The 15,415-nt window shown below is 41.6% G+C and overlaps 3 protein-coding genes across 6 annotated transcripts in view; 2 read left to right on the top strand and 1 right to left on the bottom strand.

The window, feature by feature from the left end:
- Nucleotides 1–98: 98 nt before the first annotated feature.
- Nucleotides 99–3,900, bottom strand: pnpo (pyridoxamine 5'-phosphate oxidase). Of its 3 annotated transcripts, none has more exons than XM_020604732.1 (8): nucleotides 3,595–3,650; nucleotides 3,233–3,302; nucleotides 2,066–2,190; nucleotides 1,878–1,977; nucleotides 1,428–1,481; nucleotides 1,212–1,340; nucleotides 1,060–1,130; nucleotides 99–554 (listed from the first exon to the last, which is right to left on the bottom strand). In XM_020604732.1, exons 2-8 carry the CDS (start codon nucleotides 3,275–3,277, stop codon nucleotides 389–391), a joined length of 690 nt encoding a protein of 229 aa, XP_020460388.1. In that variant the 5' UTR covers nucleotides 3,278–3,302; nucleotides 3,595–3,650; the 3' UTR covers nucleotides 99–388. The 3 variants fall into 3 exon arrangements, with proteins under 3 accessions (XP_020460388.1, XP_020460387.1, XP_020460386.1); XM_020604731.1 differs by lacking the exon at nucleotides 3,595–3,650 and adding an exon at nucleotides 3,812–3,900 and having other exon boundaries at nucleotides 100–554; XM_020604730.1 differs by lacking the exon at nucleotides 3,595–3,650 and having other exon boundaries at nucleotides 101–554; nucleotides 3,233–3,588.
- mrpl10 (mitochondrial ribosomal protein L10) lies at nucleotides 3,891–8,234 on the top strand. Of its 2 annotated transcripts, none has more exons than XM_020604738.1 (5): nucleotides 3,891–3,989; nucleotides 4,743–4,912; nucleotides 5,443–5,607; nucleotides 7,101–7,245; nucleotides 7,678–8,234. In XM_020604738.1, the coding sequence occupies exons 1-5, from the start codon at nucleotides 3,950–3,952 to the stop codon at nucleotides 7,896–7,898; spliced, it is 741 nt and encodes a 246-aa protein (XP_020460394.1). In that variant the 5' UTR covers nucleotides 3,891–3,949; the 3' UTR covers nucleotides 7,899–8,234. The 2 variants fall into 2 exon arrangements, with proteins under 2 accessions (XP_020460394.1, XP_020460393.1); XM_020604737.1 differs by having other exon boundaries at nucleotides 5,440–5,607.
- Nucleotides 8,235–8,878: 644 nt separating this feature from the next.
- osbpl7 (oxysterol binding protein-like 7) overlaps nucleotides 8,879–15,415 on the top strand; it is a 12,791-nt gene continuing 6,254 nt past the window's right edge. The window contains 10 exon segments of the mRNA XM_020604753.1: nucleotides 8,879–9,206; nucleotides 11,705–11,906; nucleotides 12,452–12,595; nucleotides 12,675–12,728; nucleotides 12,810–12,923; nucleotides 13,024–13,176; nucleotides 13,280–13,403; nucleotides 14,466–14,584; nucleotides 14,668–14,757; nucleotides 15,311–15,414. Coding sequence (XP_020460409.1) covers nucleotides 11,775–11,906; nucleotides 12,452–12,595; nucleotides 12,675–12,728; nucleotides 12,810–12,923; nucleotides 13,024–13,176; nucleotides 13,280–13,403; nucleotides 14,466–14,584; nucleotides 14,668–14,757; nucleotides 15,311–15,414 — 1,034 coding nt within the window. The 5' untranslated portion in view covers nucleotides 8,879–9,206; nucleotides 11,705–11,774.

The following is a 15,415-nucleotide window of genomic DNA, read 5'->3' as shown; positions in this document are numbered from 1 at the left end:
ATCTATTCCATATTTAATTCAAGTTAAAAATTTTCTTTCACCAGTAAACAATGAACAATCTCATTCTCAGGTAGGACAAGACAGAAAGAACACACACAACTGGCACAAATCACTTTATCTCCAGTGCCACTACATACACATAGTGTTTATCCATTTCCTTATACCAGGAGAGATTTGTAGTTGTATATTTAGTTATCCATGGTTACTGCTGACAAATGTGTAAAACTGCTGACATCAGGAACTTTTTCGTGGTTAGGTTCAAAGTGAACACAGTGATCCTACACACAGCTGCACCTACACATCACATGGTTTCCATTTTATAGATGAGGTGTTATTTCAAAATGGTGGATTTTTATCAAAGCTAAGTTCATATTCTAGATGAATTTTCTCATGGAGCCAGGCGCTGGTACACCCAGCCCCCCTCTGCAGCGTGCTGAAACTTTCCCAGCTCAGACTCCCCGTCCTTTGGCTTGGTGAAGACGATGCGGTCGTGAAGCCTGTTAGTCTGACCCTGCCAGAACTCGATCAGGCAAGGCTTGATGATATAGCCGCCCCTGTTAGCAAAGCACAACACAGAACAGTTAGAACCGGTCCAACTTACTTGTTCAATAAAGCTTTAGGGGAGTGTGGAAACACTGCACAGACAAAGGGAAGAATGGATTCAACTAAATATCAGCAAATCCACAAAGGTCCTACAGTCAGTCAGGAAAGGGAACATAAAAAGAGGCAGGCTTCTGCAACAGAACCAGGATCCAAAGTGGACCTCCAAATCCACCACCAACCACACAGAAAACAGATCTTAAACACACTTTGTGTAAGACAGCCTAAAATATCTTGAAGGGATTTGCAGGAAGAGTGGCTAAAATTCATCAATCAATAATAGACACATTCTCATCTGACTATGAAAGACTTTGTAGGGTGTGAGCTCTGCCAAAAGGAGGGAAATTACATGATTTGCATGTCTGTAAAGGAAATGTGTAGCTGGAGCCAGAAGCTAGGTAGCTTAGCTTAGCATAAAAAATAAAACCACAGGGAAACAATACAAAAATAAATGCTTACCAGTAGTCAGGCATAGGCACCTCTGTGTCCTTGTACTTCTCCTCCAGTTCTTCATATTTCTGCCTTAGATACTAAAAGTAAGGACACTGTGACAATTGAGCCTTCAACTTTTATGCTTTACTTGCACAGCACCATATGGTTTTGGTTCTTACGTCTCTGTTAGGAACAGGAGTGCTCTGTCGGCTCACGACAGCACCAATCTGGCTGCTCCTTGGTCGGGAGTGGAAGTATTCACAGGAGCTCTGACGGGAGATCCGCTCCACAGTGCCCTCAATGCGAATCTGCATGTCAGGATGAAAATATATGCTCTTTGTGGATAAATTGACTCACGCCACATTATTACTGTTAGAACATGAAACTTGCTGTACCTGTCTGTTAAGGGGATCCCAGTAGAAGAGGAGGCTTGCATAGGGATTGCTCTCCTGCAGACAGAAGACGGACATCAATACGTAACATTACCAAATCCTACAAAAGAAGTTAGTCAGCATCCTCACATTGATAGCACTGTGTGTACTAAAATAGGCAATGTTTCATATAGTTCAAACAGGGCATGAGACAACAACCAGTCCCATAAAACTATCCAATCTACCAGTTATGTTCACTATCAGTATTAGCTCTACCTGTGTTTGGATTATCATCATCATAGACAGAACAGGTACAAAGCTATTCAGGAATATAGGGGATGTGGGAATGTGAATGAACAGTTTTACTCTTTGACAGCCATCACTCTGTAAGTTTGAAGGTCACTGTGAGTGGAACAAACTCTCTAGATGTTGCTGTAAAACAGCCAGAGAGAGAAGGCGCGACCAGTTCCTTACCAGTTCAGAACCCTTTCGGCTCTCATAGTTTGTAAAGAAACGAAAACCTTCGTTGCTGTAACCTTTCAGCAGAACCATCCGAGCAGATGGACGTCCATCTCTGTACAGACACAGGTAAGACTGACATGAGATGGTGAAAAACTGAAAACCAATCAGCAGCTTTCAGCTCAAGTGGCAGTGTTACCCACGTGGTGGCAGTGGCGATGCACATAGCATTGGGCTCTCCGATGTCAGGGCACTTCGTGGCCTCATCAAACCAGTTTCCAAATTGCTTAATGGGGTCCATAGATGCGAGATGACTTTCCTCAAAGCACTGTGGACAAAGTTACCAAGTATTTTGTAATGTACCAGGAAACAGACACTATTACTCATTCATAAGCTTCATGTAGGTCTGGAATAAATTGCTGCCAAAGATGGATTACAAACTGGTCAAACTGAGTGAACTACCAGGGGATCCCAAGTGTAGCCCGCATAACTTGGGTTTATATAATCTGATTAATCACAGGTTAGAATGTTGTAGCACCTCTGATGGATCATATGTTGGTCAACTTGTAGCACTGGTTTTGTAGTGAGACTCTGGGTGAAAATCTAGTTGTAAGACCTTCATTGGTTTGGTTTTATTGAGGTCATTTGATTTCAAGTTTTTTTTAAGTAATGAACATAAAAAATCCCAAGTAAGGTTGTATTGCTGCATCACAGAAGAACTGTAGAGCTGCAATCAGCAATTGTTTTCATTGCCAATAGGTCTGACAGTTGTTTTTTAATAATGAACTGGTTGCTTAGAGAATATGCTGTCAGAAGAGGCTGACAGCTGTATATTTTGATTAATTTTCTGTCAATAGATAAATCAATTAATCAACTTTCAGGTCTAGAGTTCTGGTTAGTCACAGTATTTCTGAGGATGTTGTGAATCTGTCATGTGTATGGGTGCAGAAGGTGACCAACAGGTCTTTGCCCCAGGGCCCCTTAGAAGATTAACCTGATCGTGCTCGCTGCCTCTTTGGAGTTACAGTGAGTGAGAGAGTACTTTTAGTGCCTTTGAATCTGCCTGTAGTGTCTGCTTTACTTGTTTTGTAAAAGCGAGTACAAGTCAAAATCAAGTTCTGGAACATCTGGCGAGCAGGGTAACACAGACACCTGCTTTCTGCAGCTGTGTCAATGACTATATTTGAGACAAATATTTCTATTTGACTGGACTTATATAACCACAACCTTTAAGTTACTGTAGTGGATAAAACAAACACTTAGCACTGCAGCAATTCTCTCTGTGCATTGATTTGCCACATTACACAGACTGGATTTAGCATTAAGTCTCAGTATATTCGCCCACGATACAAGTCTTGACTGACACTCACGTCCTCATCTCCTTTGTATTTCTTCCTCATGTCACTCAGGTCCATGCTTCTACTGTGACTCGTTGATTTCCTGCAGAGATTCAATGCAAAAACGCTTTGTTGACCCACTGCCACAGACGCATAAGTCTGAGGATTTCTATGCAATAAACTGACACATCCTAGCAAATATGCAGGTAGCGTGCATCTCATGCTGGTCAAAGTGACACTAACGTAGCAGCGCAACCGTCTTTACGTAACTATATGCAAACATGCGAAGAGTTCTGTAAAGGGAGCAAATATTAAAGCATAAAGTGGTTTACACCATGGGGATTATAATATTTTCACAGTTACGCTTCGGCTAAAAAATACATATAGATTCGTACGTTCAACAGACACGATTCTATTATGAAACAAGAATAGCGACCATGCGTTATGCTGCGTTCAAGTATATCTGTTTTTACGATAATTCAGGTGGAAAAACTGTTAGCGTCAGTGGCCTAGCCGTGTCTTATGATTTAAAATGAAATAACAGAAACAATAATTGAAGATGGTGGGAAATTATAAAGCTATGCATTTCCGCCAAATGCAGTAACTACATACCATTTAACACATTTTATGAGAATTCCTCATTTTCCCAGCGAATGCTAAAATACTTGATTATCTTTCTGTCGATGTGTCAGCAAAAGCAGCATAAGTGCATCGTCACTTCCTTAATAGCGTTACAGTTTCCTGTCTAAAATGGCCACGAATTTCAGTGTGAAGTTGCTGCCGAATCTAGGTAATTTAGAGTCAGTACTGTGTTTCTGACATTAGCTTGTTTGTATTTTAGTACCCGTTTTCCTAGCTAAAGTTGGGTAAACCTAATTTAAACGGCTGTTCAAAGCGTTGTTCAGTTAGCCGATTAGCCAATGTTAGCTTAGCAGCCTGCTTTTGCAGTCCTGTACAGCTAATCAGATGAGTAGTGTTAGGTATTTTTAGTCAGATAGAAATTGGATAGATACTTTATGTATTAGAAAAGTTTAGTGGAGATAGGATGTCTAGTTAGACTGTTAAATGCTTAGTCATGCTTATGAGTTTCTACAGGGTACATCTGGTCAAGGATAACTAGAGAGAAGAGTTGATGACTGTCAGCAGACAGGGTGTTTAATATTATTATTATGACGTGTATAACTGTAGCCTTAGCCATAATATGTTCTTATGTTTAAGTCACGACATGTTCTAGAAGTCTGTGAGAATGTTTTTAGCTACACACCACTTAATCAACAGACACACACACATCTGTGTACTATGGGGCTAGCCCAACCGAGGGGATATAATGTACAGGCCTGGTGGGCTCAGGGTCTTTCATCTTACATCTGCCTGCGAGCAGTATGGAGGTGCAAGATACCTGAGCGTGTAATGTTAATTTTACCTGTGATCCTTTGAATAAATCAGCACTGTTTTGAAGTTACTTGGACTGCCTCGTCTCTCAGAGTTTGCAATGGTAACAAGAACCAGTCCTTCAGTAGTTAACGGACGTTTTGCATTTCAGGATGGCTTCCCCTGATACAGAGTGTTCGGCATGGCTCCAAGGCTGTGACTCGCCACAGGAGACCGATGCACTTCACCAAACAGAAGCTAATGGCTGTTACAGAGTACATTCCTCCTGCTAGGGTCGTTCCTCCTGGTGCTTATCCATCCCAAACCAAACAACTCCAGGAGGTAACATTCATCCCCGTTCTCGAGCCAAAATGTGTATGGACACCAAATATGTTCCTTGTATATGATTGTTGAATACGTCATTCTAAAACTCTGAGCATAAACCTACTGCTATAACAGTCTCTAGTCTTCCCACAAAGTTTGGTACCTGTCTGGATTTCCTCTCTTTCAACAACAACATTGTTAGAGATGTCCAGTACTGTTGTTTGGTGATAATGTCTGACAGACAGCGTTTAGGTTCATGCCAAAGGTGTTGAATTGAGTTGCAGGTGTAGGCCATTCAAGTTCTGTCACACCAGACTGGGGAAACCACTCTTTATGGGCCTGTTTTTTGTATGGGATAGACACACTATTGTCAGAAATATTGTGAATGCTGCACCATTACCATTTATCTTCAGCAGAACTAAGTCCAAACCATTCCAAAGGGCCCTAGGACTAAAAGTGCACAAAAGTATGTGGGCTCTTCTGAGCGCTACTGAAATCCACTGCTGTTCCACTTCACTGTGAGACAACCTCTTGTTTGATTCCAGCAGGATAATGGTTTGACACTGCTCCTGAAGAGGGATTTGAAGAACCTGTTCCAGAATTATAAGATGCTTGCTGTGGTCCAGAGGAACTCCAGCACTGCTGAAGACATGCTGATTCTCAGGCATAGACTTTTTAAACATGGCATCACTGTTAAGCTTTTTCCCAACCAGGTAATTTTAAAATGGTTTTAATTTTTAATTCTGAGGCTTCCTCCCCACTTTAAACCAGTAAGAGTGAGTTCACCATGCAGGCTGCCCTTCTGCCTTCCCCTTTATAGTTTCCTCACATTCTTAGAAAGTAATGTTATGTTTTAATTAGATACCACACAGTTGTTGTGCTGCTTCTTCTTTCAGTTCCTCCCCATTGTTCAGCAGTCACCACAGCAGATTACTGCAGTCCACACACTGTATGTGATTTGGCACAGATTTTACACCGGATGCCCTTCCTGATGCAATCCTCCCATTTTATCTGGGCTTGGGACGAGCACACCAGTATGTGTAACCCCAGTGACTGGGTGTAGCCTCTGCACCTGGTATTCCCAGGTGGTCCCCGATCCAATTACTAACCAGGCCCAACTAGTGATGTGCAAATGAAGCAAATAGCCAGTAATAAACCACTTCATCAATTGTATTGAACATGGGTTCATTCATTCAAAGCTTGGTTTCAGTGACATCTAGTGGCGTAATAGGAGACAGCAAAACAATGTCTTAGTTATGTGATGAGTGTAAATAAGGTTTATGTGAATACATTTTTGTAAAGATTGATTGGTCAGTTGATTCTATAAACGTATGTAGTGTAGTAGTCGGGAGAAGGCGTGCTTGGGGAAACGGAGGATATGCTAGGATGGTAGAGTATGTTTGTGTAACTAGGGCAGGGTGTGATTATGTAAGCGGAATGGAGAATAAAAGATTTTTATTGAGAAACAATTTTTTTCGCATTACGAAGCAGTATCGACTGGTTTGAACCAGTCGATGTCATCGCTCGTGTGTCTTTTTCTGCACCAAAGCAAGCTTTGAAGCAGCAATTCAAGGAAAATGTGGCTTTGAGTTTGACGCGTGTATTGGAACATTGGTGTCAGACGGTGATCACTAGGTCCAACCCTGCTTAGCTTCCAAGATCAGACAAGATCGGGCACAGCCAGGGCTGCATGGCTGCATTTAGAAAGCAGAGTGATGATGGGAAATTAGTAAAAACGTATATTAAAGATTCCACAGTGGGATTGTGCCAGGGTACCCCAATCTTTACTTTTTAATTGCCATTTTCTAACAACAACATATAACCTTTTCCCAACAAATGGACTGAAACCACATGATTATTTATACTTACAAAAGATGACGCAGTTTCCAGTTTCTGCTGCCAGAAAGGATGGTGACGTTTAGTTTGTTGCTGGTTACCAGATTTTGAGATTGATGTTACACATTTTAATTTTTTAAGGTTAATCCTGTAAGCAAACTCCCACCTTGGAGTCACTAATTCACAAATAAATTCTAGGCTGTGAAGCAATCCGCCATCTCTGCAGCTGCTGCATATTAGTAAAATAACTACAACGAGAACCAGACTGAGAACAACAAGCTACAAAACTTGAACTCCTGTAGTTACATTATTTCTTTGCCTTTTAGGGTCATTGACGGTTGTTCTTATCTGTAATTACGCTCTGTGTCAGGTGATGCGGTCCTTCCTGAGTGACAGTGTTTACTGCAACATGGCTCCTCTGTTCATCGGCCCAACAGTTCTGTTTGTTAGCAAAGAGCCAAAGGTGAAGCAGATGCTGGTGACGCTGAGGTCCAGCCCACAGATGACACTCCTGGGTATGTTTATCTTCAGTGCTGGTATGCAAGGAAGATCTCTGTAATGTAGAATGATTATATTGTTCACTATCGATGGGTCTGGATGATATAATACTTCAGGGACATGGGGATAGACTTCCACTGAATCATTTTGGATCAGGAAACAGTTGATATGTGATCCTGATTTGGAGTTTTAAGATTAATGATGTAGTAACAGTGTTATTATATAGTGCCCTTCTTCCAATGATGACCCAAGTACATAAACCATCATAAAGTAATATTTAGCATGTTTGCTTGGTAATGGCCTAAATATCAATATAGTTGCTTAATAATTTTCTTAACTAATAAGTTAATTGATTAATTGTTACACCTGGGATGTGATGATAGCAGCCTCTTGTTTTGTTCACTTCACTGAAGAATGACTGAAGCCGCTGCACTGTCACCTTTCAACAGGAGCCTGCATAGACAATACGCTGCTGAGCGCGCAGGGAGTTGTGAACTACTCCAAACTGCCTTCAGTGGCCGCTGTCCAGGGTGAGCTGGTCAGCGGGCTGACCATGCTGACCTCTAACACAGCCGCCATGCTGCAGCACCAGCCGGCTCACCTGTCAGCCCTGCTCCAGCAGTACAACAGACAGCAGAGCCCAGACAACGGCGCAGAGGAGGCCACGTAGAGCACCAGAGGAAGTTACCGGGACTGTTTGCCTGGCAGATTTGCATCTAATTGCAGTGGTGAAGGACTGAGCTGGATGCACATATTAAGTTTTATTTTAATTTAGTACTAGGGTTCCAGGAAGATTTTTAAGTCTGGGAAAAGTCTGTTGTTTACTCAGTCTTAAATTTTTGACTGGAGCTATTTATTTGGTGCTAAATGTGACTAAATCTTCTAGTATGTATCTGCCTACTGAAGCACAGAGGCTGGATGGACAGTGCTGCAAAAATGTCAGTGTCACTCAAGAGATTCCTTTATTTAAAGATACTGTCACGTAAATAAATGATGTCATCTCTAATTCTCTGAGACATTTATTTTTATGAGACATGCATTTAAAAGTTCTTAATTTCCTTAATTATAATGCATCACCTTTACGTTTGGTCTGCCCAGTTGCTACAGTAATACAGTGTACAGTAATTGATGGATATGTAAGTGGCATCATGAAAATCACTCCAGCCAAATTAAATAAGCTGTCAGAGAGCCTGATAGTTGACCTGCAGATCACAACATATTCATTTGGGTTAGTTTGTTATGGCCTGTTTTCCTCAGCAGCACTGACAAGTCAGACACCACATGCTCGTGCAAAAGAATGGTAGTTGGGGCTGTTTTGAAACCAAATTAAACATACACAGTATCACTATCATCTCAAGATGTTTTGATTTTGGTCTTAATCACAGAAAGACAGGAACTGTAGGCAAGGAAGAGTCGCTGCATTAACTATGAGGGTAAGTTATGACCTGCAGTTAATAAATTATCAACAACTATAGATGTTTTTCAGAAGATCATTAACATGGATGAGCCCATACTCTGCCATTAAAGTACCATTATCCATTTCATCACTGACGGGTGTGACCAGACCCTGCTAGTGCCTTTTACTTAAGGTTTCTAAATCAGCTAACCGGGCGTGTAGAAGGGCTGAGGTTGGCTAGATTTATCCTCCACTACATCGCTGCTAGACTGTAATTCCAGCTAATGCGGATAATAATGGGCACGACACGTTGTGCACGGCGCGTCACGCACTGCTGCGACGCACGCCGCTTCTTGAGTTTGGAGCCAGCGCCTAACACCCTCCGGAGAGAGGGCACGTACGCAGACATCATTTGTCCAGAATAAGTGTAAATCTGTGGGTATAGCATGTAGTTTGACTATTTTGTTTTGTTCTCGATAGGAAAATGTTGCACTCGTCTATATAGTAATTTTTTAAAATGTCGGAGGAGACGTTTGTTGGATTTCTCAGACGCAGAGGGCTGTAACAGGTGATGACTTTCAGGTAAGACATTTTTTCTCCTGCCATGTACACATTATCCTAGAAAACAAAAACTATAACTTAAAGATGTGGGTTAATTATGGTGAAAAATGCTGAACAAAACAACAGAACCCCCAGTATAGTTTATATATGATGTATTTTACGCAGTAATCTGTTGTGAGCGTGGCCCTCTGTTTATTATGTTAGAATACACCTAACCCTTGGACACATTTGTCACTACTTCCCCTGCTCTGTCCGCTGGGGCACTGACGTCTTCAGGGACTTTAGATAAGAGCCTTTGCATGACACCAACTAAGGAGGATAAATCAAATTGGCTGCTTGTACAGGACCAACATCACTAAAATGTATCAGTATAGTTTATCATTGTGCACCATGTTGTCTGTTAATTGACCGTCAAAACCGATGCTGCGCGTGTCTTCACTGGCAATTAGACATTTTACAACTGTTAGAAGGACATTGGTTCCCACAAGGGACTGTGACAAAATGGTTTTCCACTGGCAATTAGACATTTTACAACAGTTAGAAGGCCATTGTTTTCCACAAGGGACTGTGACAAAATGGTTTTTATTTCTCACCCCTGACTTTGCATTAAAACAGACTGGGTCGTAGTAATTCTGTTGAAAATGTTTTACTGCAAACGGAGTAAGGTTGAAAAATATCACGGCCATCATTGACCTGATCCATGTTGTATTGGCTGCAGTTTTAATTCCAAAGAAGAAGAGATTACTGCGTGCTGCAGTTTTCCTGCCCTCACTTTGGCTGACTTTGATATTATGATGTCACCGATCCACCTGTGTGTGTGTGTGTGTGTGTGTTATCTTTCATTGGCTCTGGATCAGACATGAGGAAAAAGTTCTCTCTGACTAGAATCATTTATTTACAGTTTAAAATTTCATTTATAAGCCATTACAATGCTTTATTTGAATTTTAAGAGTTGATTCATAATATTTTTTGAGTGACATTGCGCTATGTAACTATGAAACTTATACTGTGAATATTTAGATTTTCAAGTTCAAGAGTTACATGAACTCTTTCTTTTTGAGCAATGAAGCTCAGAAAACTGCAAATCCCTTCATCCTGTTTCCACCATCACTGAGGTCAGTTACTCTCATCCTCCCCTGATCTCATATAACAGCCAGCCCTGCTGATTGTGCCCCGATTTAGAGGGATATCACTGACTGCATCCTGTGAGATGGCTCTTGTTGTCATGTCTTTACAAATACAGAGACTAGCCACAGGTGGTGAAATGATAAAACCTGAAGTTAGATTTGCAAGCTTCCGAATTAAATACACACCCAAAATGCTGCAAACGAAAGGTCCATAAAGCCTAAAAATGTCCTGCTGTCATAAGTCATACTGGATCCTCTGGGAGAAGTTGTGTTTGATTCCTTCTCCACTGGTTTTATGTTGTTCTGATAATATTGTGTTGTTTCTATGTTACATTTTATTTTCTGTCTGTCTGAGCAGTTTCTGAAATTCTCTGTACAGTGCTGGAATAACATCTGTTCATTATACTAAGTAACTGGTCAAACAAAGAGCCATATGTTCAATAATTACTTAGCATGAATAGTAAGAATGACATTTTAATTAACTTATTCTGACAACATCATCTACAAGAGGAGACAAAATAACAGGAGCTACTCCCACACTTCTCTGACACACTCTAAAAAAGAACCATGTACAGGACTTGTTCTAGGGCTCTTGTATTAAATTGAAGCATGTTATTGGGTGTTTGTTTAACCCACACCCTTTGAGCATTTTATAAAAGAAAAGCTCTGGGACTGAGCTCAAATGCATCAGTAACAACTTTTATTTTATTATACGGTTAATATGCTCTATTAAATTTCAGATATTCTCACCTCAAGTGTTAAAATTTGGCACATATTATTATTATTAATATCATTATTTTGTTCAGTGAAGTGTGACTTTAAGTTCCAGAGTGATCTTGATGAGGATCTAGGACACATTGAACAGTATTTACGATGTCACAGGCTTGAACCAGAAGCTCAGCTCTCACCTCTGTTAGGTAACCGGATTACACAGGAGTCCTGTCTCCTGCTCCTGCTGAGTCGATGTAACACTCTCGCTCCTGCTCGTGGAGCTGCCCACTGTCAGGACGGTATTAATCTTTAACACACCACCTACAACATATAATACAGAATCTAGATGATAACAATGCCAGTGCATGTTTTACTATGAGTCCACTTTTTTAAATAACACAATAAATGTCTCTGTGGAGAAAATCTCACCACCAGGTCCATTTATTAGCTATTATTGAGCTTTTGACCACATGACATGGTAAAAATACTCATTACTTTCTGCTCTGACTTTATCTTTTGAGGAGCTGATTAATCATGTGGTCTATAAAATACTAGAACTTATAACTTCTGAAATGATTTGAACCTCTAAATAGTTGCAGATTAATGTTTGGTCCTTTGGTACCTTATGTGTGTTACTCAGTCTAACCATCTCATCCTGACATTTCACGGGTCTTTTGGCAGATTGTAGAAGCTCTCTCTCAACAATCAGCTGATTGCAGCATCGGAGGGAATTTGAGGTCTGGTCTCCAAAATGGATTCCTACAGCGGTGTGCTCCACCGCAGCCAGTCACTGGCAAATGGCCTGGAGAAGGCCTCACCGACGTGGAACAAGCCGCCTCGCTCTCGGAGCAGTAGCACTCTGTCATCTCACCACTCCCGACAGGTGAGTCCTGGTACAGACACAGAACAAGGGATCATGGGTATATGAGGGTGCAGGGTCGTGCCCTACACAGCACTACATATTGCCAGAACAAAGATGGGGGAGAAGCAGTGGGAAATTTAAGCAGCCAATGTTATAATTTGTGCTTCTTGCCATAGTATTTCCAGGTCTGAACACTCTTGACTGCAATGATTAGCCAACTGAGCAAGTGACAAGAACTTAACTGGCAAATATTTTGATAAAGGACAGTTTTAGGCATTTTTAGTTCTAAATATACAGTATGCTTGTTAAAGCTTCTCAAATGTGATGATTTTCTGCTTTTCTTTCTCATATCAGATTGTAATGGAATATTCTTAGATTTGGGCTGCTAGTCAAGCAGAACAGACCGTCTGAATATATCATCTTTGGCTTTGGAAATTTATTGAGGGCACATTTCTATTCTGACATTTTACAAACTAAATGATTAGCCAGTTGATTAGTGAAAAAAAATTGCCAGATTCATCCATGATTAAAATAATGAAAACCCCCAGCGTTTTTCCTGATCATAGATTATCAAAGACTGGGAAGTGATTGACAACCTTGATGTAGAAATGCAAACAGCAGGCGACAGTCCTCAGGATATGGCGCCCCCAGGTATCTGTGAGGGATATCTGCTCAAGAGGAGGAAGTGGCCGCTTAAAGGTTGGCACAAGGTGAGAGCTGCCATAGTCTGTCACGTTGTTCACCCAGATGTTGAGTCAGTTTTTAAGAAGATGTTGTTTTCTTCTTCAGCGGTATTTTGTCTTGGAAGCAGGGATCTTGCGCTACTCCAAAAGCCAACAAGATGTAGGTGATCTTTACATTTTATAAGCGGACTTTTCATCCAGTAGATATGAAAACGTTTAGATATTCTTTTTTCCACTGAAGGTTTCCAGGGGAAGAGTGCAGGGCTCGCTAGATCTTAGGCTTGCTGTCATGTCAGTAAATAAGAAATCAAATCGCATTGACTTGGATGCAGGCAACGTCCTCTATCATATGAAGGTAAATGTAGTTATTGAATGGTACTGCTATTTTTAAAACAGATAAACAATGTGCCTTCAGACTATAAAGACAAAGGTGCTGTATGGCTTTTCCCACCAAGGCAAAGAGCCATGAACTCTTCTACATCTGGGTGACCAAGCTACAGGCCCACCGCCTGTTCAAGCGGAGTGAAGCACCTCATGTGCACAGCGACTTCCTCCAAACTTTGTCCCACAGCGCTACGGCCGGACAAGCTCAGAGAAATGGAGATTTGGTGATTATCCAACACACAGTAAAGTCAGACCTAACACAGCAATCTCTGAAGTGAGTCTTAGATGAACTCCTTTGTCCTCCTCCCTCTGTGTTCACGTGAGCAGAGCGCTCGAGGGATGGTGGGTTCAGCTGCAGCATCAGGAGTGCTGCTGTCAGCGGACACTGCTGTGAACAGGAAGGTGTCTGCTTGGCTGCAGCGAAGTCATGACCCCGACACCTGTGTTCAAGGTATTTGTCACACACATATTCCCTTTAGGAAAAACGGAAACAAATTTCCTTTTTGAAGAAGATTCTTAATTGTTAAAGAAAGTCCTTCAGTGATTTAGCAGCACGCTCCTACAGTACAGCAATGACTCAAGATGCTTTATGAGAACATTTCTCAGAGTTCAAACAGCTCCCTGGAGCCACCAAAGGCTTTTTTTTCATATATGGAAGTCTGGAAATGTGTGTTGTGTTTCTGTTTTGGCAATATATATTTTTTAATTCCTGGGATTAAATGGCCATTATTTAATATCTTGATGAAACTCAGCAAATTTCAGGGTTTTGAAAAAAAGGCTTAATCTTAAGACATTTTTACTATTTAATATCATTTTAATGGCATTTATCTGCACTAGAGTATCCGCAGAGGCAGTTTTCTTGCTTTGAACCTGATAGTGAACAGTATGAAAACCCATATCTCTCACTTGGGGAGGCACAGGCCTGCAGACGAAAAGGGTTTGGAGCTTTGCATATGGGGCCTCCGTCCCACTATACAATCTGCCTACTCAGAGTATTATAAGCCCAGTATAAAATTACTATAATAATTCTGCAGTATTTCTGCTGGGACCAATTCAGAATGAGACACAAGTGTATTCCACTGTTTATACTGTAGAATGGACTCATTTAATAATAATAATCACCTTTATTTGGCCAAGTATGTTGCACACAAGGAATTTGTTTCCCCACTGTGGGATCAATAAAGTTCTATCTACCTACCTACAGAACTGAGGTAGCCATCTGCGGCTCCAACTCACACCGATGATTTATGTCAAACAAAATAAATTATAAAATCAAGCATTTTTCAAAAATTTTTTTCTCATTAGTTTAAAAGTTAATTTAGAAGACAGCAATTAAAAATGAAGGTCATAAACACCAGAACATGGAGGGAATTGAGAAAATGGCAGATGCATAGTCACACTACATAATATCTCATTTTTAACAGTATTTTCTGCCTTACAGAATATAGTAGTAAATGTTTTACATCAGTAAATCACCATAAAATCTGTTGTTACCTCTCATGGTTTTTTCCAGAGTTGGACCGTTGCCATATGGACCTTTCTGAACTAAACCGCTTAATCCAGAGGCTGCAGGCGCTGGAGGCGGGCCAGGCTTTCACTAACGGAGACCTGCAGCAAATCATCAGCACACAGGTAGACTGTCGACGACCAGGACGTCACCAATAACAACACTGGGCAGCACCACTGGACAGTGATCATGTCTTTTTTCAAACCAGAATCTCTCACTTGAGAAGCCGAAGAAGCCAAAGTCGGGGAAGATGTGGGGCCACTCTCGCACACTGTCCAGAGTGGACGCCCTGGGAATGGTATGAACGGCCAGTAACTTGCATCATCGATGAGCACACAGCAGTGCAGCAGTTAGCACTGGTGCCTCACAGCAAGAAGGTTCTGGGTTTGAGCTCCGGCCGACCCGGGGCCTTTCTGTGTGTGGTCTGCATGTTCTTGCTGTGCCTGCGTGGGTTCTCTTCAGGTCCCAGCTTCCTTCTACAGTCCAAAGACATGCAGCTTAGGTTGATTGGCGACTCTAAATTGCCCATAGGAGTGAGTGTGGGTGGTTGTTTGTCTACATGTCAGCGCTGTGGCAGACTGGTGACCTGTCGAGGGTGGACCCTGTCTTGCACCCAGTGTCAGCTGGGATTGGCTCCAGGCCCCCGCAACCCTATTCAGGAATAAGTGGTATAGATAATGGATGAAATAGTCTGATTTCTGTAACCACTGTATGTAGAAAATGAGTAGTGAAACCTCCAGTGCTGGATAACAGAAACCAACTTGAATTTTTACCCCATCATATCCAAACTGACAGATAACAAGGGAACTGCTGACTCAACCACTGCCCACCCTCTCCTGTTCCCCTGACAGCTGTCCTCCACTCACCTGAACAGCTCATCTCACCTTGGAGCGTCAGTCCCCTCTATCCCCGACTATGTCTACTCTCAGCTGTCCCCTGCTACTGTCACATCGCCT

Source organism: Monopterus albus, unplaced genomic scaffold (genome assembly GCF_001952655.1).
Source record: "Monopterus albus unplaced genomic scaffold, M_albus_1.0 scaffold67.1, whole genome shotgun sequence".
NCBI lineage: Eukaryota > Metazoa > Chordata > Actinopteri > Synbranchiformes > Synbranchidae > Monopterus > Monopterus albus.
The sequence above is the reverse complement of the archived record's forward strand: the minus strand, read 5'-3'. Positions and strand labels throughout refer to the sequence as shown.